This window comes from Leopardus geoffroyi, chromosome B3, assembly GCF_018350155.1.
Source record: "Leopardus geoffroyi isolate Oge1 chromosome B3, O.geoffroyi_Oge1_pat1.0, whole genome shotgun sequence".
In the NCBI taxonomy this organism is placed as follows: domain Eukaryota; kingdom Metazoa; phylum Chordata; class Mammalia; order Carnivora; family Felidae; genus Leopardus; species Leopardus geoffroyi.
The window spans coordinates 4,240,166-4,266,290 of NC_059337.1; the positions used below are offsets into that span (position 1 = coordinate 4,240,166).

The 26,125-nt window shown below is 55.8% G+C and overlaps 2 protein-coding genes across 14 annotated transcripts in view; both read left to right on the top strand.

The window, feature by feature from the left end:
* AP3B2 (adaptor related protein complex 3 subunit beta 2) overlaps nt 1-14,286 on the top strand; it is a 34,063-nt gene extending 19,777 nt beyond the window's left edge. For all 3 annotated transcript variants that reach the window (XM_045448617.1, XM_045448616.1, XM_045448618.1), the window contains 14 exons: nt 118-227; nt 884-1,060; nt 6,204-6,390; nt 7,631-7,749; nt 8,131-8,239; nt 8,527-8,644; nt 9,040-9,223; nt 9,397-9,457; nt 9,785-9,891; nt 10,079-10,307; nt 10,741-10,825; nt 11,035-11,132; nt 13,595-13,733; nt 13,838-14,286. In XM_045448617.1, the coding sequence (XP_045304573.1) occupies nt 118-227; nt 884-1,060; nt 6,204-6,390; nt 7,631-7,749; nt 8,131-8,239; nt 8,527-8,644; nt 9,040-9,223; nt 9,397-9,457; nt 9,785-9,891; nt 10,079-10,307; nt 10,741-10,825; nt 11,035-11,132; nt 13,595-13,733; nt 13,838-13,988 (1,874 nt within the window). In that variant the 3' untranslated portion in view covers nt 13,989-14,286. The remainder of the gene's footprint in view (nt 1-117; nt 228-883; nt 1,061-6,203; nt 6,391-7,630; nt 7,750-8,130; nt 8,240-8,526; nt 8,645-9,039; nt 9,224-9,396; nt 9,458-9,784; nt 9,892-10,078; nt 10,308-10,740; nt 10,826-11,034; nt 11,133-13,594; nt 13,734-13,837) is intronic.
* Nucleotides 14,287-22,640: 8,354 nt separating this feature from the next.
* The window catches only part of CPEB1 (cytoplasmic polyadenylation element binding protein 1), a 91,903-nt gene continuing 88,418 nt past the window's right edge, over nt 22,641-26,125 (top strand). For 2 of the 11 annotated variants that reach the window (XM_045448628.1, XM_045448629.1), the window contains exon 1: nt 23,399-23,601. In XM_045448628.1, the coding sequence (XP_045304584.1) occupies nt 23,440-23,601 (162 nt within the window). In that variant the 5' untranslated portion in view covers nt 23,399-23,439. Of the gene's footprint in view, nt 22,768-23,002; nt 23,113-23,291; nt 23,602-23,761; nt 23,886-23,969; nt 24,056-24,511; nt 24,763-26,125 lie in introns of those variants that run through there. The other 9 variants (XM_045448634.1, XM_045448632.1, XM_045448631.1 and 6 more) reach the window with 9 other exon arrangements.

The window sequence follows — 26,125 nt, forward strand, 5'->3', positions numbered from 1 at the left end:
GAGTGCACAGGGTTGTGGAAGAGAGCCAAGGGTCTGGGGGCATTGCAGGGGTGTCCGTCTACCTGCGTGTGGTCATGTGAGCGCCCCGGGCCCACACTCTCCCTTCCCGCTCCGCAGAGCTGGTGGTCGCAGAGTCGGTGGTTGTCATTAAGAAGCTGCTGCAGATGCAGCCCGCGCAGCACGGAGAGATCATCAAGCACCTGGCAAAGCTCACGGACAACATCCAGGCGAGGGAGGAACCTTCTGTGTTGCCCTCCCATCCCGGCCTCCTCCCCATGATTTTAAAACCCCGCGATGAAACATGCTAGCCCTAATGAAACCAACTTCCACACCTTCCGTGCTGGCTCTGAAAGGGCCTGCAGGTGGAAAAAGGGAAAAGATGGGACCAGGCAACCCTGACTCGTTGCCCAAGATTCCCTTTCCCCTTGAGGGTCCCTTGCTGAGCTCCCTGACCTGTACCGCTGCTCATGTTTTCTCCAAAGCTCTGGCCGAGGGTGGCCGATGGTGCACTGGAAAAACCTAGCGTGTTGCTGTTGCACCAGTAACTTGAAGCACTAAGATAAGGTATTCCTTGGAGGTTCGGGAAGAATAGCATGGAACTAAAGCACGGAGGGTACAACGGATCTAGGAAATCGGTCTTTTAGACAAAACCAGGACGGACTTTGGGGTTTGGAAGCTCTGCGCTTGCTAGCGAACCCCCAGGGCAGAGGGGGGATGCTGCTTAGGAAACGTTCACCTTCTAGTCTGTCCCACGGGACAGGGGTGTGAACCCTGCAGTTCCTGGCCCAGCACACACGGGAGGAATGCCATTTCCCTGGCAGGCCACATGCCCACCCACATCTCCACACGAACCCCAGTCCTGACTCCTCTTACGCACCCACAGGTGCCCATGGCCCGGGCCAGCATCCTGTGGCTCATCGGCGAGTACTGTGAGCACGTCCCCAAGATCGCGCCTGACGTCCTGAGAAAGATGGCCAAGTCCTTCACGGCAGAGGAGGACATCGTCAAGCTGCAGATCATCAACCTGGCAGCCAAGCTCTACCTGACTAACTCTAAGCAGGTAAGGCTTGAGAGATGCCCCCTAAAACACGCCGGGCCCCAGAAATGGCCCAGGGAGGAGTCAGTGGACCCTCACCAGGTAGGTGTGAACTCCAGCCTCTCTTTCTGATGAGAGGGTTCAGGGCAAACGTCTGGTCTCTCCCGGTAACCAGTGTCCCCATGTCCACGGCTGCTCTCAAGGGCTGGGTGGGGGTGGTGGCCACAGGTGAAGAGGCTCTCCTACGGGGCTGTGACCTCCAGTCCACCTGTGGGAGTGTTCCTACTTGCTGCCTTTGGAACAATGGGGCCCTAAAGAACCACAGCTGAGTGGGAGCGAGGGAGGAGCCAGCAATGACACGCGCCGATGGGAGAACATGTGTTCCACGAGATGTGATCTGTCCTTACTCCCAAAGCTTGGTGATGTTTGGCCAGTCTGTGCCAGGGATATGAGGGCAAATCTCTGCATAGCCAAGGGCATGGCTCCACTAAGCTGGAATATCAGGATATAAGAAGCTTCTTGGGTGAACTCCTGAGATGGTCCCAGGAGGTTCTCCTAAGAATTAAGTGTAACGTGCAGAGCTTACAGGGGTTGGAGACACCAAGGGCCATGACCATTCCCACACTCACTGCCCCACTCAATTAAGGGAAGTAGAGGCTGGCAAACTATATCTCCCGTGGACCAAATCCAGCCTGCTGTCTGTGTTTGTAAATAAAGTTTTATTGGGGCACAGCCATCTTCATTCATTCATTTATTGTCTATGGGTGCTTTTGTGCTACAACAGCAGAGTTGACTAGTTGCAAGAGTCTATATGGTCCACAAAGCGTAAAATAGTTACTCTCTGCCCTTTCTAGAAAAAGTTTGGCAACCTGTGGAGCAAAGTATCTGCGCAGGTGGCTGGGGTCAGCAGCTTGGCTACACCCTGGAGATTGTGACGTCCCTGCTGGCCTGCAGGTGGCCTCTTTGTCGTCCCATGGAGTCTTTGGATGGGGGCACCTGTGCTTCTTCAGTGTTTCCTTTGATCCATGGTGACAAGGGTGGGCCCAAGGACTCGAGCTGGGGAGGCAGGGCCATCATGGGCTGGGATACTCATCAGGAGTTGGAACAGGCACCAGTCACCCTTGGGAGCAATGAGGGACCTAGTCTGCCAGCATCGGTATCGTGGGTGAAGCAGGTTGCAAAGAGAAGGCTGTGGGGAAGCATTCAGTCACTGAACAAATATTGGTGTGCCTCCTTTCTTCAGAGGGGAGGCAGTAACAGGTGGGAGGAACATTTGAAAAGATGAAGCCGTATGGGCGGGGAGCCACCCAGTTAGGCTGAGGACCCAGCAGGAATCCTGAGCCCCAGAGTGGCGATGTGTGATGTCCGCGCGTTCTCATGAGTCTGGGTGTGCCCACGCGGCGTTTCCCCGAGTTGTCACTCTTAGCTATGTGTTCACCTTTTCATTGCTTTATCTGGCGTGTATTTCCCGAGTGCTGACCTGTGAGTTATATGCCTGGCACTGAGCTGTGTCCTGGGATAGTGGCCATCAGCGAGACATGTTTACTGACCTCCGAATGCTCACAGCCAAGTAGGGAGAACAGTACGTAACGCAGAGCAGTGAGAACTGTCATCAGGGTTGGCACAGAGAGTTCAGGTGTGTTCAGCTGAACCCTTCTCCTCGACAGGCCACAGGGGTCACAGCCCCAACAGGGCACCCAGGGTAGGCTGTTCGGGCAAATGGATACTGACCTCCAGGCACCCTTTATCTGAAGGTGGGTCCTCCCAGGCACAGGCCCTTTAGAGTGGTTCTTGGATTCGATAAAGAGAGTTTTCTCCTCTCTCCCACCCTCCCTGTTTCCGTTTTTGCTTCCCAGCCTGTTCTCAGCGTGGTGGAGAAAAGGGAATCCTTGGCATTCTGGGAGGATGTTCTTGCAAAACAGTGGTGATGCTTCCCCCTGCCAGTATTATGGGTGACATTCTGGGCCTGCTACGGGTCACAGCAATCCCAGTCATTCCCAGCTTACTGACCCCCAGCGCATACCAGATCCCGGCCCAGGCTGAGGCCTGGGCGGTGGCCAAGATGAGGTTCTGCCCCGCTCTGATTCAGCGGATAATCCGGTTCCAGGCCAGAGGTCACAAAAGCTCTGATAATAGATGGACTGACAGAAGGCTTGATGTGAAGGTGGTCATTATAGCACCTGGGGGTGTGGCACCTGGGGGCAACTGCCTGGACTTCTTTTGGGCATGAGTTTGCTTTTTGTCTGTCAGGTGAGATGTGTGGGAGGAGGCCTGGTGGGGGCCTGGTGGGGGCTCAAATCTGGCCTCTGTAGTGGATGGAATGTTTTGATAAAGTTCTGCAGAATTAAAAAAAAAAAAAAGGTTAACTTTTTAAAAAAATATCATAAGCGTAATGCATGGTCATCATAACACGTTTGGAAAACCCAGAAAAATAATAATTAAAAGTTTAAATTAGCCATAGGTCTACCACTTAGAAAAGACCACCATCAATCTTATAATCTATTTCCTTAGCCTTAGGAGACATTTCTGGTCCCTGTATATAGTCATCCAGAAGTTGCACATCTGTGTCTCCTTTAATGTGTTAATTTTTTCATTTCTGTTTCCGATGGCTTCGTATTTACAAAGTTGTTTCCCCATTCATGTGTCAATTAAATACTTCCCATATAATTTCCTCTAGATTTATTTTCTATTTTTGTGTTTTTTTAATCCATCATAGTTTTCTCTTGCTGTGTAGTAAGTTAGCATAAACTTAGTGGCTTAGAACGACATGCTTATTTTCTCGTGACTTCTGTGGGCCAAGAGTCTAGGCCTGTCTTCACTAGGTCTTCTGAAGGCTGTGGCTGACCTTTTGGTAGAGGCTGGACTCTCACTGGGGGCTTTGCAGGGAACGGTTCGCTTCCGAGCTGGTTGGTGGCTGGATGCAGTTCCTTTGGGTGGTAGGATTGAGTCGGTCACTCAACCAACTGAGCCACCCAGGCGCCCCTGGAGCTTGTTTTTATATGTGAGGTCAGGATGTATTTTGGTTCAGGTTTTTGAAGAGCCACTTTCCCAGTATGATTTAACAGGTGGTTACAAGGTAGCAGGTATGTTGGCATCAGTTCTTGAAAAGGAGCCCATGTGGGGCACCTGGGTAGCTCAGGCCGGTGGAGGGGCCAGCTTCGGCTCAGGTCATGATCTCACGGTTTGTCAGTTCGAGCCCCACATCAGGCTCGCCGCTGTCGGCCTGTCAGCACGGAGCCCGCTTTAGATCCTCTCTCCCCCTCTGTCTGCCCCTTCCCCACTTGTACTCTCCCCCAAAATAAATAAATATCAAAAAAGAAAGAAAGAAAAAAAAAAAAAAGGAGTCCACGTTCCTCACTTAAAATTCTCCCCTGGAAGAATTCCCACCAGTCGTAGGAAACTTGTTCTGTTCTTGGTGCACTGAAGCGTGTCTCACAGGCCCTCTTGAGCCACCCATAAATCCCGCACATCCTGGCTGAACGAGGTGAGGGTCTGGGTGGTGCAGACTGGATGCCATCATTTCTGGTGAATGGGTTCTTGGGATGGAGAAGCGTAATGAACTGTTATAAGCAAATGCTGCAGTGTTGTGGGTGAACCAGCCCCTTCCTATGTTGACTGCTGATACGCATTTAAGTCTGTGCACAGATGGAGGCAGATCTTTACCACTTCTTTCCAGAACTAGCCAAGGACTTGGGGGAGGGAGAATGTCTGATCAGCCGGCTGGGAAGTCTGTAGAGGGGAATCGGCAGCATCTTGATATCAGACATGTTGATGAAGACATCTGCCCGCCGTGACTAGTCAAGCGATGTCTGGCCCAGGGAGGGGAAGGTCTGTGATGAAGTCCATTGCGAGGTGTCCTACGTGGGAGAGTATGGAGTTGAGAGTACTTTCCTGTGATGGGAACAGTGTTGCAGGTGCTCCTATTGTTGGACGGGACTGAGCTGAAGGCGAGGCCACTGAGATCCCTGTGGGCCATGTTGTAGGTACCTGAGAGTCACAGTGGCTCTCTAGTTTTGCCACAGCAGCAGCTCTGATTCTGGGTCAGCAACTGGGGGCTAAACCCCTCCTGGACGTCTTTCTGACGCTCCCCCTGGGTTACCTGAATCACCCATGTCCGTGGCTGGATGTCCATAAACCTCAGGAAGACCAAGGTTGGTTCCAGACTCCTCCTTTGGGTCCTGCTACCCCAGGCACTCTGGCTGTGCAGACATGAGATGCATATGCTTGGTGGAGACCCGGATGGGGCAGCCCCCTATGTCAGCAGGTAGGCAGTGTCAGGAAGCAGGTGGATGGCTGGCTCAGGTGGGCCCAGGTCTAGAAGCAGCACTGACTGGCTCCTTAATCTGAGAGAAGTCACTTCTGACTCTGCTTGTCTGTAAGTGGGAGCAATTGCACATACCTCTCGGAAGAGTTGTGGACGTTACACGGGATCGTGTGAAGCTCCTTACATAGCACATAGAGCTAGAATGACAGCTGCTACCTGTCAGTTCATAAAGGCAGGTTAGAGCAGGCCAGGATCAAGGCAGAAATCAAGATTTGGGGTCCTAGGATGTGGCTGCCTTGATTGCAGACAGTGGACCCATAGGCAGTTTGCTCTCTAGAACCTTTCATGGGAGGTCATGGCCTCTGAGACTCTGGGCTGCTCAGAATGTACCACGTGGATCAATGGGCATGAGGACAGCCCCTACCAATGGGATCCCCATGTGCCCCCCGCCAACTCCTTCTGTTGTCTAGTTTTCCTCTGTGTGGTGGAGGCTGAGAACTGTGAGATTTCCGGCAGAATGTTCTAGACCTCTTTTCACCCTAGCATCCTAAAGTAAAGAGGCTGGCCCTCCCTGGAATGGGGGTAGGAGCTGGGCCTGGGACAGTGGGGACCACGGACTCAGGAAGAGTGGAGCTCACAGCCAAGAGGGAGGAGATTGCAGAGGGGCGACCTCTCTCACCAGGCCCCCGGCAGCTGTCAAAGCTGGGGTCGGGAGTCAGGGCCAGGGAGGGGAGAGGAAAGGCAGGGTGAAGGGAGGGCAGGTGGGAGAGGAAGAGGGTGGAGGCAGCCGCCTGTCAGCTGGGAGAGAGACACCGCTTGAGGTGGGGGCTTACAGAATCTGCTGCAGGGCCCCCTGTGGCCCCCCTGTCTCTGACCGCTGCTGACCCACCTCTCGTCCCCCAGACCAAGCTGCTGACCCAGTATGTGCTGAGTCTGGCCAAGTACGACCAGAACTATGACATTCGTGACCGAGCGCGCTTCACCCGGCAGCTGATCGTCCCCTCGGAGCAGGGTGGGGCCCTCAGCCGCCATGCCAAGAAGCTCTTCCTGGCACCCAAACCAGCCCCAGTGTTGGAGTCATCCTTCAAAGGTGGGAGCTGAAGTCAGGGGTAACCTCCAGGGGCGGGGGGTGGGGGAGGTGGGGTGGAAAGGAGGGGAACTGGCCAGGACGCCACACCCAGATCTTCCCCCTGAGGTCCCAGTCTTAGCCAGACACCAGGACTTCGGGAGAAATGCCAGTCTCTCTGCCCCTCATCCCACCCCTGCCCCCACCCACAACCACCACCAGCATCATCTCACCTGAGTCCCTGCCCTCCCAGCCAGCATGGCTCCTGCCCCTCTCTTGTCTGGCGCCCCCGTCCACCTCCCTCCCTGAGCCAGCACTATGTATCCAGATTTAAATACCAAGGACCCCGGAAGGTGGGAAGTCAAACAGCATTCAGAGGAGAGGTATAGATTTGTTAAGAGTCCTGAGAAAGTTGCCGGTGCTCCGGGCTGCCACTGGAGCTCTGCCCAAAGGCTGGGCCTTCAGCCTTGCCTCTGTCGTTGGGCTCGTGTCCTGTGATAGGGGCCCTGAGAGAGGCTGGGAGGGGACAGTCCGCCAGCTGGCTCCCTGGACCTCGGAATCCTGAAGGGGACCTGGCTCCCTTACAAAGCTCGGTTCTCCTGGGTGTCTTTTTGTTCATTTTTTTTTCTCTTCCCTGGACCTCAGGAACAGGGAAATTCTGAGGGATGGGGCGGATTTGAAGGTCTGCCAGGAAGGAGGAAGTCCCTTTCTCCTTCCCAACCCATCCCCGCTCACAAGTCTCCAATACACAGGCTGGACCTCTGGCCTTGACTTCTTCCCACTCCCGCTCAGACTGCTCACCTCTCCCCACAGGGCCTGACCAGGCTGCCTTCCCCTCCTTGCCCCAGCCTGGCCAGCCTCTTCTTCACAGGTGCTATCCTCATACCATCTAGGCCTCCTTTCCAAGCCTGGCCATGCTGAGGCACACAGCCCCCGCTGCCTTGGAAGAGAAGCCTCACTCACATGTCTGCCTCCCCGTTAGGCAGAACCAAATAGATGGGCCTGCAGCCTCTCCCCACACCATCCCCCTACCCTCCCTCGCAGTCCCACCTGCCCCATACCTCAGCTCCTGCTTGAGCCAGGCCAGACAACCTGACCCTCTGGCCTATCTTCCTGAAGGTGGAGGAACCCGTACAGGACACACCCACCCCTTTTGTCTACCTCCATAAGGGATCCCAGCCAGAATCACCACCCCACCTGGGAGACAACTCCCAGGGCATTTCCTAACACCTGCTCCTGGCCTGACCTCTAACCCTACCCCCAGACCGGGACCACTTCCAGCTGGGCTCACTGTCCCACCTGCTCAATGCCAAGGCCACAGGCTACCAGGAGCTCCCAGACTGGCCAGAGGAGGCTCCAGACCCATCTGTGCGGAACGTGGAGGTCAGCGGGGTGAAGGGTTCAATTGTGTGTGTGTGTGGTGGGGGGCACAGATAGCAGAGAGCCCTGGCCATGCTGGCCCAGCCCTCCTGACACCCTCCCCCCATGCAGGAAGAAGATCTGTCCCTTATCGAGACCCACGTGGGCCTGTTGGGCGAATACACGGAGGTCCCCCTGCCCGTGTGCTGTGTGCCCTCTGCTCTGTGTGCAGTGCTCTCTCTTGTACCCTGTGCTGCCCCTCCCCTCCACCTCATCATTCCCTCTTGGAGACAGGGCCAAGCAGGGCCCAAGAAGAGGCAGGGTGAGAGGCAAAGAGGCCCTGTGCTTTCCTTCCTCCTCCCCAGCCATGATTCAATGCTCCTCTCACCCCACCCCCACTTCCAGGTACCAGAATGGACCAAGTGCTCCAATCGAGAGAAGAGGAAGGAGAAGGAGAAACCCTTCTATTCTGACTCAGAGGGGGAGTCAGGCCCCACAGAGTCTGCAGACAGCGGTGAGGAGAGAGCAGAGCTGGGGACTCTGTGTGCTTCACATGGCCTCATGTGCCCACGGGGGCACGCACCAGTTTGTGTGCATCTGTGTGTGAGTCGGTGGTCCTGAGGGACTGCATGTGCCATACACATCCACCTGTGTCCTGGTTGGTCCGGTTGACATCTGGGGCCAGGGGCAGCTCAGGGGGCTGCAGCTTCAGTGCTGAGTCAAGCTGGAACCCCAGGGCACCTGCTCTGGGCCCAAGGAGGTCTGCATCCAGGGAGGGGGTCTGAGACAGTTCCTCCACAGACCCCGAGTCCGAGAGTGCCTCGGACAGTAAGAGCAGCAGTGAGAGCGGCTCTGGGGAGTCCAGCAGTGAGTCTGATAGTGAAGACCAGGAGGAAGAGAAGGGGAGGAGCAGTGAGAGGTAAGAGGGGAGCCAGCCAGGTGGCTGGTGGGGTTCAGGGGTCTCCTCTGGAAAAGGAGGGGGAATGCTCAGCCTTAGCCACTCTAAGAGCCCCTGATCTGGTGGGGCCTTCAGACCCCCAGTGCACTCCCATGATGGCTGCTGTGGCTGGCTACAGGGGGTCTCTGTGCTGAGCCTGCCCCCTCATGGGAACAGCAGGGAGAAGCACTGGGGGACCAGGGACCCAGGCCTGTTTAGAGTTCTCACTGGAGCCCAGACATAGAAGCCCAGCTGGGCTCTACTGGCTCAGGCTCCCTCCCCTCCCCCCACTTTCCTGGTCTTTTCCTGCTCTTCTGTGAGGCAAGGGCAGGTGTGTCCGGGCCGGGCCTGAGCCCCATTCACCCCCTCTCCTCCAGTGAACAGAGTGAGGAGGATGGTGAGAAGAGGAAGATGAAGAAAAGGAAGAAGGTGCCCGAGGGACAGGGAGAAGGTTCATCCTCAGAGGAGGACAGCGATTCCAGCAGTGGCTCATCAGAATCTGAGAGAACATCAGAGACGGAGGAGGAGCAGGTGGAACCTGCCTCTTGGAGGAAAAAAACAGTGAGAGCCTTGGGGCAGAGAGGGGGGTGGGCTCATGGGCCAGGGGCTTTCCCACATCCTGAGGCAGGCCAGTCACCTCCCCACCATCTAGAATAGACCATGGCATCATCTACCCAACTCAGAACAGGCCAGGTGCTCTCCTCCTGCACCTGTATCCCATTTTTGTCTTTCAGCTTCCCAGTGGCAAAAGCGCCCCGGTAGCCAAGGAGATCTCTCTGCTTGACCTAGAGGATTGTGAGTTTGGGTAGAAGTCACGGGGGAAGACCTTGGGAAGGTGGCTTAGGAAGGTCCCTAGGAGCTCTGGATTAGGTTCCCCAGGGCTCCGTGGTAAGGGGAGCAGACGGAACACACTTTTGGGGCCAAGAGGGCAGAGGGAGAGCCTCCCCAGGTGTGGGGTTGGGATACAGGACCTGGTGTTCCCGGAAGAGCCCCCAGGATGCCACGTGCTTCGCTGTCCATGGTGCTGAACCGTCTCCTTCCCTGAGCTTTGGGTTCCCTGCTCAATCCAAGCCGATTCCACGTTGCCTCCCTCATCGTAGCCTTCCTCATCTGCTCCCACAGTCACCCCTCCCAGTGTCCAGCCTGTGTCTCCCCCCACGATCGTGTCCACCAGTCTGGCTACTGACCTGGAGGGCCTGACGCTCACAGACTCCCCGCTGGTGCCCTCAGTGAGTGGGATGGGGGAGGGACACATGTTGGGGTGCATCTTACAGTGTGGATTTGTGTGTGTGGAGGAGGGGTGTGATGTAGGGGATAGCTTTGAGTCCCCATTGCTGGGTGACCCCAGGTGAGGACAAGGCAGGGACAGGCTCTCTCCTTGTTCATTTCCATACTGGCCCTCCTCCACCCCTCCAGCTGCTGAGTCCAGTGGTAGGTGTTGGGAGGCAGGAGCTGCTGCACCGTGTAGCCGGTGAGGGGCTGGCCGTGGACTACACCTTCAGTCGCCAGCCTTTCTCTGGGGACCCCCACATGGTATCTGTGCACATCCACTTCTCCAACAGCTCTGATACCCCCATCAAGGGCCTGCACGTGGGCACCCCCAAACTGCCCGCCGGCATCAGCATCCAGGAGTTCCCTGAAATCGGTACGGAGGGCCTTGGACATGTTGGAGGAGGGGGCTCCTGGGCAGTGTCAGTCTTTCTGTGGCTGCTGATGCCCCCTCTGTGCCAGGCCAGGCCAGGCCATGAGGGCACAGAGAGGGCATCTAACATGATCGTGCCCTTGTAGATAGTACAGACTAGGAAACAAGCACGTTTGTATCAGGGCAGAAGGTGCTTGAGGCAGACAGTACGGGCCTTGGTTGTTTCAGGACTGACTTACATGGGGTAAGGGTGGGTGGGAAAAGGGTGTTTAGAATTCAGAAGAAAACCAGGAAATACTCCAGGGACCTACAAAGCCAGGAGTGCATAGAGGGGCAGTCAACTCTGGCAGTGGAGGAGAGAATGGGTCTGGGTTCCAGACCTATCAGGTGACAGTATCTTTCCCTGTCCCCCTTTCCCTGCCTCATACCACTGCAGAGTCACTGGCACCTGGAGAATCTGTCACTGCTGTAATGGGCATTAATTTCTGTGACTCAACCCAGGCAGCCAACTTCCAGCTGTGGTGTGTATCCAACTCAGGGTGGGGTGGGAGGGTGGGCTGGAGAGGGGAGGGGGCAGAATGTCAGGGATACATCGTGACCTGCTGGGTTCAGAAGTCATCCCAAGCTCTCGGATCTTCTCTCACTCTTTGTTGCCTCCAAAGTGGGAGGTGAGGGGCAAAGGTGCCTCACTTCATTTCCTCTCCCTCCCTTTCCTCCCCACCCTTCCTAGTACCCAAACGCGGCAGTTCTACGTCTCCATTCAGCCACCCGTTGGGGAGCTGATGGCTCCCGTGTTCATGAGCGAGAATGAGTTCAAGAAGGAACAGGGTGAGTGCTCCCCAGGGTGGACAGGGAGGGGCTCGGCACCACCCACTGGGGCCCCGGAAGCTCATGGTGCAGTCCTGCTGGAAGGGCCTCGGCATCGTCAGAGCGTGGGCCTCTGGCAAAGGCTTCACTGAGGGTGGGACACTTCAGTGAAGCTTTGGAGAGAGCAGGACTCAGCCAGGCAGAAAATTCTAGGCCTGCATTCCAGCTTGGGAAAATATCATGAGTACGTGTTGGTGAAGGTTTGCAGGAACTGAGGAGAAAGACAATTTGGTTTGGAGCTTAGGAGTCCGTAGTACACGGAGGTAATGAGAACAAAGCTGAAAATGAGATGTTTGGTCCAGCATCTGGAAGTCTTGAATGCTGTGCTAAAGCATTTCAGTCCCAGAATTTCAGAGCTGGAAGGGGTCACCAAAGTTATCAGGTCCACCTCTGCTGTGAGAGAGATTAGGACTTCATTAGACTTCATTTTCCTAACAGTGCAGAGGTCGCCAAAAGTGTCTGAGGAAGGGGCCAGCTTCAGGCCTCTGCCTCAGCAAGGGGCATCTGGCAGCACCCACAGCAAGGACTGGACTGGGGGGAGCCTGCAGTGGGGAACAGAGGCGGGACAGCCTAAGCAGGAGAAACATGGGGCTTTGTGAGTCCCGGCTTGAAATTCTGACCCCGCCACTCACTTGGTGTGTGACCTTGGCCTAAATTCTGTGACTATAAGGCTATTGCAGTAGATCTGGTGAGAGAAGGTGGGAACCAGATGAGAGCCACAGCAGAGGGAATGCAGGGCTGGGTGGGTAGGGGGAAGGGGGCAGCCGTGGGCAGCTGCCCTGAGGAGGAGAAGAGGGAGGTATGTGGGGATGGCAGGGAGAACTCGGTGCCCTTCCCCTAGACCAGGACTCGGCAAACTTTTTTCCGTAATGGGCCGGAAAGCAAACGTTTTAGGCTTTGTGGGCCACGTGGTCTCTGCTACAGTTACTCGGCTCTGCTGCTATTAACACAAAACAGCCCCAGATAACGTGTAAAAATGAACGAGCGTGGCTGTGTTTCAATAAAATTCTATTTATGGACACTTAAATTTGAATTTCACATAATTTTCATATGTCATGAAATATTAATCTTTTGATTCCCCCCCCCCCAGTGTTTTAAAAATATAAAAACCACTGTGGGCCGTACAGCTGGCAGGCTGGATCTGGCCTGTGGTCTGTAATGTGCCGAGCCCCGATCTGGAAGAAGGAGGAATGGGTTAGGCAGGGGAGGAGGGAAGATCATGGTTGGTTTCAGATAAGAGGACTGTGAGGTGCATTTGGGAAATTCAGGAGGAGGTGTTTAAATAAGCCACTGAAGATGCAGGTCTGTGCCCCAGAAACACCTCTAGGCCACAGTCATGAGTACAGAGGTGATGGAGGTGACAGCCAAAGCTGTGAGTATGAGTCAGATCCCCCTGGCAGAGAGATGGGTGGGAAGATAAGAAGGCCAAGGAACTTCCTTGTGGAAAACCCGCATGCTTCCGGAGAAGAAGGAGGGGAGGGATGAGAGAAGGAACAGAGTAAGAGGTGGAAGGGGAACCAGGAGAGATGAGAAGGCACAAGGTAGCCCTGGGGTGGTCAACAGGCCAGGATGACCCAAGACCTCCAGCTCCAGCAGACAGGAGGCTGCCCACATCAGAGAGCAGGCCATCGCCCAGGGGGACAGAGGCCATCTGCAGCGGGTTGGAGGAGACCAGGGCTTGAGGAAATGGAGCGCTCTTGGGAGGACTTTGGCCACGTAAGGGAGGGATGCACGGCAGTGGCATGAGGAGGGAGTCTTGCTTCCAGAGGGGACTTTTTAGGGACTTGGAGACTTGGACATGGGGAGAGTGAAGGGATGGGGCGAGGAAATGTCACTAGTCTGGAATTAGGAGAGGCAGGGGCAGCAGGAGAGGGATGTCCGTTCTCAAAAGGAGGAGAGGGGAAGCAGCAGGGAGGGGACAGAGGGGCTGAAGAGGAGGTGGCAGGAGGGCAGACAGGGTGTCGCATGGCTGGCCTAGAGTGTGTGAATGGAGAGGAGAGGTCAGCCCTGTAGAGGAGAGGTTGTGGATGCCTGGGGGCTTTGGGAGCCCTGGCCAGGTACGGAGCCGTTGCCTCCTTGAGCTCCTCTCCAAGCTGACTGGCCACCATGTCCACTGGTGCCTCCCTCCCAAGGGGATGGTCTCCCGGATGTCTGACGCTGGGGAAGTGCCAAGTCAGTCTTTGGTCAACGACACGGATAGAGCCCTGGGTGGGGTGGGGTGGGGTGGGGAGGCTGGCTTCCCAAAGGAGGGTGTGGTCCAGGAGGAAAGTAGCCCCTGCTCAAGACAGAGAGAGGTTCACACCTGCTCTTGGCATGAGACCTGCCAGCCTGAGGAGAACTTGGTGAGGATACCCCGTGGTCGGACCCAGGAGCCAGCCTCTGGACCGTGTGGCCTCCGCCCTCATCATGACCTCTGTCCTCAGGAAAGCTGACAGGCATGAGCGAGATCACAGAGAAGCTCACGCTGCCAGACACCTGTCGGAATGACCACATCGTGGTGCAGAGAGTGACTGCCGTTGCCAACCTGGGTCGTGTCCCTTGTGGGGCCTCTGATGAGTACAGGTACTCAGCCCCCAGCAGAGGGGAGAGGCGGGCTTTAGGGAGGCCTGCTTTGCAGGAGGGTCGCATGCCCAAAGGCCGAGACCCTTCCTCTACCCTCACCGCAGATTTGCGGGGAGGACGCTGACCAGTGGGAGCCTGGTCCTGCTGACCCTGGACGCCCGGCCCACTGGAGCCGCCCAGCTGACCGTCAACAGCGAGAAGATGGTGATCGGCACCATGCTGGTGAAGGACGTGGTGCAGGCTCTGACCCAGTGATTCCCGAGGGCTATGACCTCTCTGACCCCTGCTTCTCTCTCCCTCATGACATCTGGGCTGTTAGCCCCACTTGTCTTTCCTCTCTCTCTCTCTCTCATAGCAGTTTCCTCATGCCAGAGAGCATCGGTGGGGGGGGGGGGGGACTCTTGCCCTCTAGTCACTACCAGGCTCCCCCGCAGCCCCTCCCCCGCCCTGTGGGTCCCCTAGCGGCCTGTGTGGGGGGAGCCGCTCCCTCCAGTCTTCCTGGCTTTCTGTAGCTATTTCTGCAGCAACATCCCAATAAAGTGTCTTCTCCCTACGTGCTGGCTCAGCTTTCCTTCCTTCTGAGGGGATCCAGGGGAGACAGCTGCTAAGTGTGACCATGTGACCCTTGTGAAAGATCATTACTGACTTTCTAGGGACGGCTGTGACTGACTCTCATAGGTGACTCTGGTTGTACCCCAAGGTGACGATCGCTTAGTCCCCAGGCATGTGTGCGGAAGAGACATCCAAGCAGGGATGGGAAGGCCAAGCCAGAAGAACTCCTTGGTCCTGCAAAAGCAAGGCCTTTCCGGTGATTATTGGTCCCCCTGGATTTCCCTCCTGGGCCTCTCTTTGGGAGAGACTCATAATGTGGGGGACTCCGCAAACATAGGCACGAGGTTCAGAATATGTCAACTGTGGAGCCCCCACCTTGCTGGGGAGATGACCCGACCAGCCCTCCCGGAAGGGGAAGAACAGGAAAGAGATGGAAAGTGCTTCTCAAACAGCCCAGCATCAGATCACTTGCAGATTTCGTTAACATGCAGATTCTGATCAGTGTCTGTGGTGGGGCCTGAGAGCCTGCATAGAGAGAGTACACACGCGTGGGTGGGGGGAGTGCAGAGAGAGAGAGAGGGAGACAGGATCTGAAGCAGGCTCTGTGCTGACAGCCGACAGCCTGATGGGGGGCTCGAACTCACAAACCATGAGATCATGACCTGAGCTGAAGTTGGAAGCTTAACCGACGGAGACACCCAGATGCCCCCAGATTCTGCATTTCTAACAAGGTCCCGGTGGCAGATGCCGTCGCTCTGTGGATACACGTGTGCGGTGAAGATGTGGAGGGAGCCCCTGCCCCTGGGACAAGCCTTCTGGAGGTGGTCGTCAGGGTCATGGCCCTCCTTGATGCCTTTCCTGGTGAGGAAAGAGGCCGAGTGAGCAGGGGTCCCAAAAGGTGTAAAAAACAACACAGTAGCATGTATTCCAACAACAACAACAAGAGTCTGTGATCAATAAGTTTAAGAATAATGGGTTTAAATGAAACAAGGTTACTTCCCACAGGCCTTCTCAGAGCCTTTACCATGACAATTTGCACTGTGACCTAACCATCCCCAAAGGGGCTAGGGAAGTGTTACCCAAACTCAGTTCTGACTTTGGAACACTCCCCTCCCCCCCCCCCAACACTGTGACTGCCTGGGTTACAAGGAACACACTCAATGATAGTTCGAGGCGTGATGCCTCAGCTTCTGATCCTCTGTGCTTCAGACTCGTCCCTTGGCGGTATCTTCTCACAGCCCTGTTACCCCATCCCCGAGCGAGTCTCTGCAGGGTAAAGACAGGTGCGGCAGGTGTTCCATCCTCTCCTAGGGGACACCCAGGGGACACCCCCGCCTCTGTCTCTGGGGACTTGCCGGGCTCCGTGGCACCAGAGAGCAGCTGCAGCCACTGCTTCGTGAGGAGCCTTGGAGCCCCACAGTCTCCCTGGGATCACTGTTTTTTGTCACTGCAGGTTTGGAGATGGGACTGATCTGCCAGTCAAGGGCCACTCGAATGGTCGACTTGTTCTCACTTCTGTCACTGAATCAGCACTGCCCACAGCGTAAGAAGGTGAGAGCAGTTTCCCAGGGAATTTGAACAGGACCATCAGAGAATTACCAACGATTCTGTGCTTTGCAACAAAGGTCCCAGATGGACTCTGTTAGGAGCCGGAAGTGTACCCCCTGGCCCCTCTCCAGGAGCTCACAGCCCGGACTCCCACAGCCTCTGAGAAAGGGGAGCTCTAACCCTGAGCGAGAATCCCGAATGCTGGAACTTTTAGCAACCACACACCTTCCCAGCTTCTCCCTGGTACCTGGAAAGAAAGAATGCTTGTCTTCTGTCTGGGATCTGGGAAGACGAAGACACATACGTCCCTGTCTGTATTTTTAAGGGACTGCTTTAAAAAATACTATTTAAGAAATGTAAATGTAAACATAATATTCATGTAGAAAATTGTACAGATCACAAGTGTGCAATTTGATGAATAACCCGTGTAAGCAAGAGACTGAGTGTGACGGCACACCCACCTCAGGCTGCCTTCCAGTTTGCGGCAGTGTTTTGTTTTGCTCGGAGATCACGGAGCTTTGAGACGGTCTGACACCAGACTCCAGTTGTCAGTGGGATCCCCGAAGGCCGGCGTGGACTTGTGTCGGGCAGTGCCGACGTGCTGGCCTGTGCTGCTCTCTGGGGCTACGAGGGCACCGACCACCCCCGTGGCAGAGGCACCGACCACCCCGTGTATGTGGAAATAAGCCGGATTGTCTTCTTGCTTTAACTGAGGGAGAACGTGAGGGAGCAGCTCTGGGAAAGAAGGAACTCGTCAGGGCTTGGGCAAGGTGACCTTGATCTAGGCCTTTATGTGCCAGAACCCCAGCACCTGCACCTGCAGAGGGAAGGCACGGAGGAGGGGAGGGTGGGCGAGGGTGAGGCGTGGTCCTTCTCCCCAGGACAAGGCCAGACTGAGGCCCCGGGATCCTGACAAGAGCAGCTGCGTTCTCGCAAATAAACCCCTAAACTTGGTTTCCTTAGCTGGAAACCAAGCCCAGGGCCTCTTGGGTTCTCACCGTGCTCCTGGTGCTGAGACTCCGGGCATCTCTGACCCATTTACAAGTGGCTCAGACAACCAGCCCTCAGTGTGATCAGTGTGGCCGCTGACCTCCAGGACGGCCCCCAGGGATCCCTGCTTCCTGGTATCCGCACCCTCGGGCCATCGCCTCCTACCTTCCATCAGGCTCCGTGCGCGTGCACGTCGGGATCCTGCCGCAGTGACGGTACGTCCTTTCTGAGATGAGGTTATACAAGTCAGCGCGCCTCCATCCCCGCGTCTTTCTCTCTTTCTCCATCTGGTCATTTGCTCTGGAGAGGGCCGGGAGCCATGTCTTGAGCTAAAGCCAGCAGCCCTGTGGAGAGATCCACGTGACCAGGGACTGAGGCTTTGCCAGGGGCCGCTGGAGCGAGCCACGAGGCAGACCTGCAGCTCCAGGCACAGCTTCCGATGACTGCGGCTCTGGCGGACAGCCCAGCTGCATCCCTGGGGCGGGGGGATCCCGAGCCAGAACCACCCAGCTAAGTCATCCTCGAATTCCTGACCCGCAGAAATTGTCCGAGGCCAGACACTCTTGTTTCAAGCTGTTGTTTGGGGTTCACTTTACAGCCACACATGAAGACAATCCAACCCCGACCCATCTCCTAGGGCGTTGGAAAAGTCCTTAGAGGCGGCCAGGGCTCCGGTCTCTGGCCTTCCAAGCCCTTTGCTCTGACATTCAGCGTCAGTGCTGTGCTGGAGCAGGCTGGCGCTGGCTCAGAGCACTGACTGTCACGCCTCCAGGAATTCTGTGAGCTGGGTAGTGTCACGCTGGTAGTTGGAAATCAGCTGTGGTGGGAGTATTTACGCCACAGAAATAGGTGAATACTGCAGATCGCTGGCCCTCCCCACAGCCAATTGTCAGACGTCTGCCAGCACACCTCTGCCTTTAATAATCTCTGTCCCTCATTGCTTTGAAAAAGTGTGATATTTATTTTTTTTTCATGTTTATTTTTCAGAGAGAGAGAAAGAGCACGAACAGGGATGGGCAGAAAGAGAGAGAGAGAGACACAGACTCTGAAGCAGGCTCCAGGCTCTGAGCTGTCAGCACAGAGCCCGATGCGGGGCTCAGACTCGTGAACCACGAGATCATGACCTGAGCCAAAGTCAGATGCCCAACTGACTGAGTCACCCAGGCGCCCCCCCAAAAACTGTGCTGTTTAAAGACTAAAATAACAACCACTAGTGTACTGATTCCTGGCCTTAAGGACTGAAACATTTATCAATCCAGGCAATACTTCTCATACTCATTTCACAGACTCTTCCCTCCTCACCGATTTGGAATTTGCAAAATGCAAAAAATGCATATTTGTTTTGTACTTTTACTACATATGGATGTGTCCCTAAACAACATGTGATATGGTACTTTGTGATAACAGTGTACTACGTGTTTTATTTTTTATGTTTTTTTTAATTTATTTTGAGGGGGGGGAGAGAGAGAGAGAGAGAGAGAGAGAGAGAGAGAGAGAGAACAAGCAGGGGAGGGGCAGAGAGAAGGAGACAGAATCCCAAGCAGGTTCCGCACCATCAGCACGGAGCCTGGTGTGGGGCTTGAACTCACGAACCATGAGATCATGACCTGAGCCGAGATCAAGAGTTGGATGCTTAATCAACCGAGCCACACAGGCGCCCCTAAATTTTTACATAAATGGCATCGTAAAGTATGTATGTATCCTTCCTCCTGCTTTTTTCACTCAATATTATTTCTGAGTCATGTCTGTTTCTGTAACTGGTTTTATTTCATTTACTTTTCCTTATATATGATATCCCATTGTATGACTATACCACAACTTATTGGTCCATTCTCCTGCTGGTGGGCATTTAAGGTGGTTATTTTTGCAACTGTACATGATTCAGCTATTGGCATTTTTACTCCTGTCTCCTTTAACACGTGCAAACATTTCTCTACGTTTCCCTAGGAGGAGAATCGCTGGGTCATAGAGCTTACACACCTGCAGCTTCACAAATCACCAGAGGAGCTATACTTGACGTCAAGAATGGTCACAGCACTTGTGTTCATGAGTCCCCAAACTAGAAACAATTCAAATACCAAACAACAGGAGAATGGAGAAACAAATTCAGTATAGCCGTACCAAGGAATACTACTTAACAGTACAGAGGACTGAACTATTGCCACAAGCGACCACATGGGTGAATCGCACAGATATCACATTGAGGGGAAGAGACCAAATCTTGTATGAAGTTCTACAACAGGCAGGATGAATGTCAGGAGGTCAGTAAGAATAATAGTTACCCCGAGGAGTGAGGTATAAAGTGGGAAGAGCATGACGGAACCGTATAGGGTTCTGTAAAGATTCCAGGCCTTGATGTGGGTGATAGTTACCTGTATATATGTAGGTAAAAAATTAATGAGCTGTACACTTAAGCTTTGTGCATTCCATACTATCCGTGTTATCCCTCAATTCAAAACATGTAGAAAAGAAAAACAAAAATCAAAGTCGGGAGCCAGTTTATACCCTCACTGGTGGTGATCCTGGCACTGGGATAGTGAAACTTTGTCACTTGGTCTGTGTGAGAGGTGTGAATGGTATCTACTGTGGTTTCATTTGCATTTCCCTGGTTATTGCTGAGGGTACACATCTAGTGATGTGTTTGTTGGCCATTTGGGTTTCCAGTTTCTGTCCATTGCCTATTCCCATCTTTTGTCCTTTTTTCTATAAGGTTGTCTTTTTTTCCTCATTGATTGTAGAAGTTCTTATGTATTCTGGAAACTAGTCCTTTATAGATCTCACATTGCAGATATCTTCTTCAAGTCTATGACTTGTTTTTTTAAATTAAAAAAAATCTTTTGTTAAATCAAAGTTTTAAATTCCAATGTGGCCAAATTTATCAATCTTCCTTTATGTCCTGTGGTTTTTGTTTCTTATTTACAAAATTCACCCATACTCCGAGGTAATAAAATATTCTAATATTTTCTTCTAGAAAATTTCCAGTAATGCCTTTCACATTTATATCTTTAACCCACTTTAAATTTACATTTGTGTATGATGAAAGGAGGGGCTGATCCACATTTTTAAATCCCACTTGAAAAGACATAAACGACAGCGGCAACAAAGAACATGCTTCCTTCTGCGCGGAGCATGGGAAAAGTCTAGCAGAGACCGTGCGCTTACGTTGTTACCTCATGGTCTTGAGTTCCTAAGTAAATCCCCCTCCTGATCTTTTGCAACCAGAAAAATTATGTTCTTCCAGCACTGTCTTTTGTTCTTTCAGCTCTCTGCCTGCTGTGGAAGCACTGAGCACCTGAACATATAAAAGACTGCAGGGTCCCTCCTGTCCTCCTAGCATACAAGTTTAAAACTTAGTCCGGCCAATTACCGTTACACTTAAAACCTGTATTGTAAATCTTGGGCTTGACTACAGAGACGGTGCCAGGCATAGCTAGGCTCAAAAGGCTGTTTGTTGACTCTGAGAATGGATAATGCTGCCTATTTGTTCCTGCTACTTCTGCCAGTGACCAGCTGTGGAGACTTAACGGAGTCATTTAATATCTCCACCTCTGCTGCTTTCCACATCCTACCCTGTGGATCGTGGACACCTTCCAGTCAGAGGTACTGTTCTTCCCGTTCTACCTGTAGGCATGGCCAAGTGTGGGCAGGGAGCACAGGGGCGTGGCCACACCTGGGGCCATGACTGTATTTTGACTCAGCCACCCCTTCCTTCACTACGTAAGGAGCTCTGGGATCAGTCTGAAGGAAGCGCACACATCAGGGTGCTGGGAATCTTGTTCTCATCTGGTAGAGACTTCAGGCTCTGGAGCAGGAAGGCTGTCTGGGTTTGAGCTCCCACTCTTCCATTTCTAGCTGGGAGTCCTTAGGCTAGTTACTTCGTTTTTTTTTGTTTGTTTGTTTGTTTTGTTTTTTTTTTGTTTTTTTGTTTTTTTTGCTTCCATTTTCTCATTGAACACAGGTAAAACACCTAGAACAGTGCCAGGTGCACAGTGAGTGCTCAGGGAAGGTCAGCTCTTATTGTTGCAACAGCAAGTTTAGGAAGAGGGATTTTAAGCAGCAGCAATTTCTGTTCCAAGTCACCTGAAAGATACGTTCATTTTCTTATGGCTAGGAGCTTTAAAATATGAAAGAGCTCCCAGATACTTATTCCCTTGGGCACTAGCCCAGGTTTCAGATTCTTATCTTGTTCAGCTTTGGGTCAAGGAGGAGGAAGGATGCACACAAGTTTGTCGCAAGAGGGCTGGATGGGGCCCCTAGACATATTGGGCTTGGCTCTTTTAATTTGAATTAGTGACCAAATTTAAAATTGGGAAGATTTCACATTAAATCAAAAAACCTAAGACAAGCCGGGTTGTCCTAAAAGATCCAGCTAGGCTGGGACCTCATTCCTGCATGGTATCCATCAGCGAATTGCCCCTTCGGATGTGCCTTGGGCCTTTCTGGTGCTCTCACCCGCCCTTACGTGGGCTCCTGTGATATATATGTAGGTGTCTAGGTTGGCATCCCCTAAGACAAGCAAGATACACCACTTCAGACCAGCTGTCCTACGCTGTCAGCCAGAGTAAAACTTGGGGGTGGGCTGCTCCCCAAGAAGGAAGGGCTCCAGGAAGGAACCCCTGAAGGAAGGTCCCAGTGCCGCTGAATCACAAGGTATGGTTTTCTGGGTAGCTGGAATGGGCTGCCTTGAGGATGGGGGCTGGTGGCTAATCAGGAAGAGGGTAGAACAGTTATGGGTAGGGGAGGCCAGGGCCCCCCTCTTGTCCTGCTCCTGCAGCCATCATCCTCTCTGCCCGTGACCCCAGCAACCCAAGGAAGCTTCCCGCAGGAGGATGTGTCTGAGACTGGCTAACTTTCACTGTCACCGAGTCCTCCTGTGCGCTTCCACTCCATCTGTACTTACCCTGGCCACCTTCTCTGGGTAATCCTCCTGAAACACTAGGTTAGGCCCTTGACTTCCTCTCCATCCACAGAAACCTACTGTTACCTACCCCCCCCCCCCCACGCCCCCGCTTTAGCCATTAGATCTAGGCCAGCCTCACCAGCCTGCCAGGAAGGCAGCAGTCCTGTTTTCCCAACTGCCAGGAGGAGCCTTGTGCATAATAAATGCTTTCTAAACAGTGTTAGGACGATGAGATAACATGTGAAACACTCAGTAATGTTCTGCGAACGCTGGTCCCTCTCCTCCTCACTCCAGTCCCTATTTCTCCCCAGCAGCTACTAAGTCTCCAGTAACATCTTAAGAGACCTGATACTGCCATTCTCCTGTTTACAATTCTTAATAGTTCCCTGCTGTCTGCAAAATAAAGGCACTTCACAAACTGGGCCCAGGCTTCCCTCCTGTGGTGTCGGCACATATTCCCCTTATGTCCTGGTCAAATTGAGCCTCTCTGTTCCATTCTCCTCCCTCCCTGCTTTTGCTCGGTCTCCCGCCTGGAATGCCATCTCCGCCTCTGCGCTTGCTTGGGGGTTCCAGACCGCTCCTGCACCAGCTACCCCAGGTCGCCTTTCCTGACGACAGCCGGGATCACGGCGGTTTCTCTTGCCCCGTGGCCGCCGCCCTGTCCCTCGTCCCCACTCCGTCAAGTCCCATCACAGTCCGGCAGGGGCGTCGGGATTGGTTTCCCCAGGGAACTGCGGCCCAAAGAGGACCCCGAGTGTCTTAGGAAGTTTCCGGAATCCCCCGACGCGCCCCCCTTCCAGCCCCGGGAGCAGCCGATCTAGTGTGAGCGCGCGCCTGCCGGAGTCCGGGAACAGGGGCAAGGGCACGGGCTAGGGCAGGGGCGCGCAGGGCCGGCTCCCGCCCTGGAGGGGTCCTTGGAAGAACAGGAGCACCGGCACGGGGCTCTCCTGACAAACCACACCGCCGCCGCGTCGCAGCGGCTTGTAAGTCCCACACGGGGAAAAGTGAGGCCCCGCAGAGAAGTGACTTGGGCAGGGTCACTAGGTGAGTAGCGCGCTCAAGCGTGGGCCTCTGGCCTCCCGGTCCTGGAGCCCAGCTCCGGGTGGGCGGCCGAGCCCTCCGCTGGGCCTGCAGGGAGGGGCGGGGCGGGCGGAGGCGGGGGCCCGGGCGGGGCCGACACAGGTGCTTCGCATCCGGCCGGGGCGGGGGGGGGGGGGGGGGGGCGCGGCTCCGCGGGGCTTTATAAACGGCCCGGGGCGCGGCGCTGTGTGCGGCTTGCTGCAAAAATAGTGCCCACGTGTCTGCGCGTCCTTTGCCGCGCCGGCTCGCCGCCCGCCGGCCGGCCCGTCCGTCCCGCAGGGCCACGCCGGCCCCATGGCGTTCCCGCTGGTAAGAGCTGCCTGCCGCCCGCCGGGGCGGGGCCGGGCGGGGCGCGGTCCCGGCCGCTGCAGCTAACGGTCCGCGCGCAGCCTCGGCCGGCTCGGCGGTCCGCTCCTCCCCGCCCCCCTCCCCCCCCCGCCGAAGGAGCGCGAGCCCCGGGCGGGGCGCGGGTCACGTGCCCGCGGGCGTGGGGCCTCGTGGAGGAGTGTGTGCGAGGGGGGGGGCAGGGAGCCTCCTCGTGACTCAGGGCCTTTGGGCTTAAAGGCGCCGCGGCCCTCCGGGGGCGGCCGGCGGGGCCTCCAGGCTGCACTGCGGTCTCCCGGTGGCCTCGAGTGTATGTCCAGACGGGAGCCGACCGGACGGAAAGGCGCCTCGGCGCCGGGAGCACTTCCTTCTCCCGCAGCCGTCGCACGTGAGACCCGAAGCCGCCGGCGCAAGGAGCTCACGCACCTCGGAGGGCCCCACGCAAGTCTCGTTCGTACCCAGTGGGCGGCGGGGGTGAGTGACCCGGTGGGGCGGGGCGGCCGGCGGTGGAGACCCCCGCGCCGGACCTACGCCGACCTGAGAGTGCCACGACGGCAGTGGGCACGGCTCCTTTAAGGCGGAGGGATCAGGCCCCTCGTGCCGACCGCGCTTCCCGGCCCGGGAGGTCACGTGGCTTCACACGTTCGATTGTGCCGGAGCCGCGTTCTGGGGGCGGGGCTGGCGGGGTAGGGTCCCACGCCGGTGGTCGTCGGGCACGTGCGCCCGGGCTTCGCGCCGGGGAGGCTGGCGGCTCTGAGGTGAGGTGGGTCCTGCGGACGCCGGCGGGTGGCCGTGCAGGCGTGGGGGCGGCGCGGCTGTGGAGGGAGCGTAGGCCGCACCTGCCTCGGCTTCCCCCAAGGGCGGCCGGTGGAGAGAGGACCCGGCGTGCCTGTGGCGCCCCGGTTCTGTCATTCTCTCCTCAGTCCAGGTTCGGGCTAGTTGCACCAGCTGGGGGGAGGTGGGGGCGGGCAGCTGGCTAGAAAGGCCCCGGTGGGGCCGACGGGACCCAGACCGAGGACAGGCCACTCACCCCCTGGCGGTCCCACTCGGCGTCGTTCCCCGGGCTTTTTCGCGGAGTGGGCGTTGTGTGTCGTGCGGTCGCCCCTGACTTTGTAGCCCTGTTCCCGGGGGCGGGAGGCCGGGCCGGAGGAGCCCTCGTGAGCCGCCCAGCGCCGCCCGAGGGCCTGCGACAGGCCGAGAAGCCGAGGCGCACCCGGGCCCGGGAGCGCAGCCCGGTTTCGCGGCCGCGTGCACCTTGCAGGCCTCGCCCCGCTGCGCGCGCCCTGCGGGAGCCTCGCGCCTGGGGAGGGAGGTCGGCCGCACCCGTGAGAACCCGGCGGCGGCCCCTTCCCCCGCCCCCCCGGCCCCCCCCACTCCGCCGGGCGCCGCAGCGCCGCGGCAGCTGCCGCCTTTGGTCTCCCTGGCTACCGCTCCGCCGCCTCCCCGCCTGCCCGGGCACCGAGTAAACTCTGCGTCATCCGTCGGGGCGAAGGGCCAGCGGGGCGCTTGGCGCCCTGGGAGGCGCAGGTGTGCGGCCGGCCGCTCCCGGAGCGCAGGTGACGGCCAGCTTGCGCCCTCGGGCCGGGCCTGGGGACGCGCGCGGCTGACGGGGAGGAAGGAACCCGGGAAGCTCAGGTCGGTGGGGGGTTTCTGTCGGGGTGAGGAAGGGAATGCAAGGAGGGTTGGTTTCTGGAGCTCGGGGTGCTCCGGGCTATGTGCGGCGGGGGCGGTGAGGACGGGAGCGCCCAGACCCCCCCCCCCTTCTCCCCTTCCGGGTGGCGCTGGCTTTGAGCCGCACGTGCTCCCAGAGCACGTTGCCGTCGGGTTTGGTTTTTGTCCCAGCGATCTATTCGAGCTGGAGTTGGCCTGGCGGTGGGATTTGGAAGTCGGCTTCCCTACGTGGAGGTGCGTGTTCGTGAGCGCAAAACGCTTGCCATCCCTCCTCCCAAGGCGCGTTCTCCAATCCTCTCCCGCGCCCGGGCCCCCCGTGTGGAGGGGACTTTGGGCCAGCTGTACGCGAGCCGGTGCGGTGCACGGGGTGGACGACCGTGGAAGCACGCCCAGGGCACCCGACACGGCCGTGGTGCTGTGGTTTCTGCCGCCGTGGCACGCCTCCTGGCAGTGTTCACGAGGCAGAAAGTGGAAGAAGACCCCAGGCTTAACGCCAAAGTTGTTAGCCAGTGAGCTCTTGATAGTGGCTCAGTATCTTCATGAGTCATCGAGCTGTTTATTTTGTTTTAAATCCTTAAAGCTGGTTGTGTGCTCCCATCCCTCCAGGGGCCCGAGGTAATATAAAGGAGCGAAGTGGGGAGAGGGAAAGAGTTGTAGTGCGTCCGGAACCACAGAATTTCCGTCTCTCTAAAGGGAGCAGCTGGTTGATGCCACATGAAAATGTGGGCCCAGGTTGATGGATCTTTGATTTTTTTCTTCCTAGTTAAAGCTGCCGGTCTGTTTTAAATGCAGTTAAAAAAATGAATAGTGTAGGACCAAAGGTAATCTGTCTCTGAAGAGTAGATTCAAGGTGAGGACTAGACTAGTTTTGGGATCTCGGTCTTCAAATGTTCCTTTTAGGTGTCCCCCCCCCCCATTTTGTAAATGAGGAAACAGGCTCTGAAATCAAGTTACAGGGCTATTAAGGAATAAAATTCAAGTGTGAACCTAGGTCTTTCTGGTGCCGTAGCTCAACGTGATAGTCTGTGTATTCCGGTATGTCCGAGGGGGTCAAGGCTTACTGGTGATGTAGTTTGTAGAGAAAATGCGGTGCTTTATGCTGGAGCCCCATTTACAGGCAAAGTGAACCTTACTTAACTGCGTTGGAGGGAATGTCTGGTTGTGGAAGTCAGCGTGGGTCTTCTGAGCATTAGTGCAGCGGCGTTGCCGTCGGGAGGAATGTGCTGCGTCTATCATTCCACCATGTGTGTCAGAGCGGTTCGCTGATCTGAGAGAGCCTGAGGTCTGGAGAAATCGGGCTCCTCCCACTGGGGCGGGGGTGACCCTC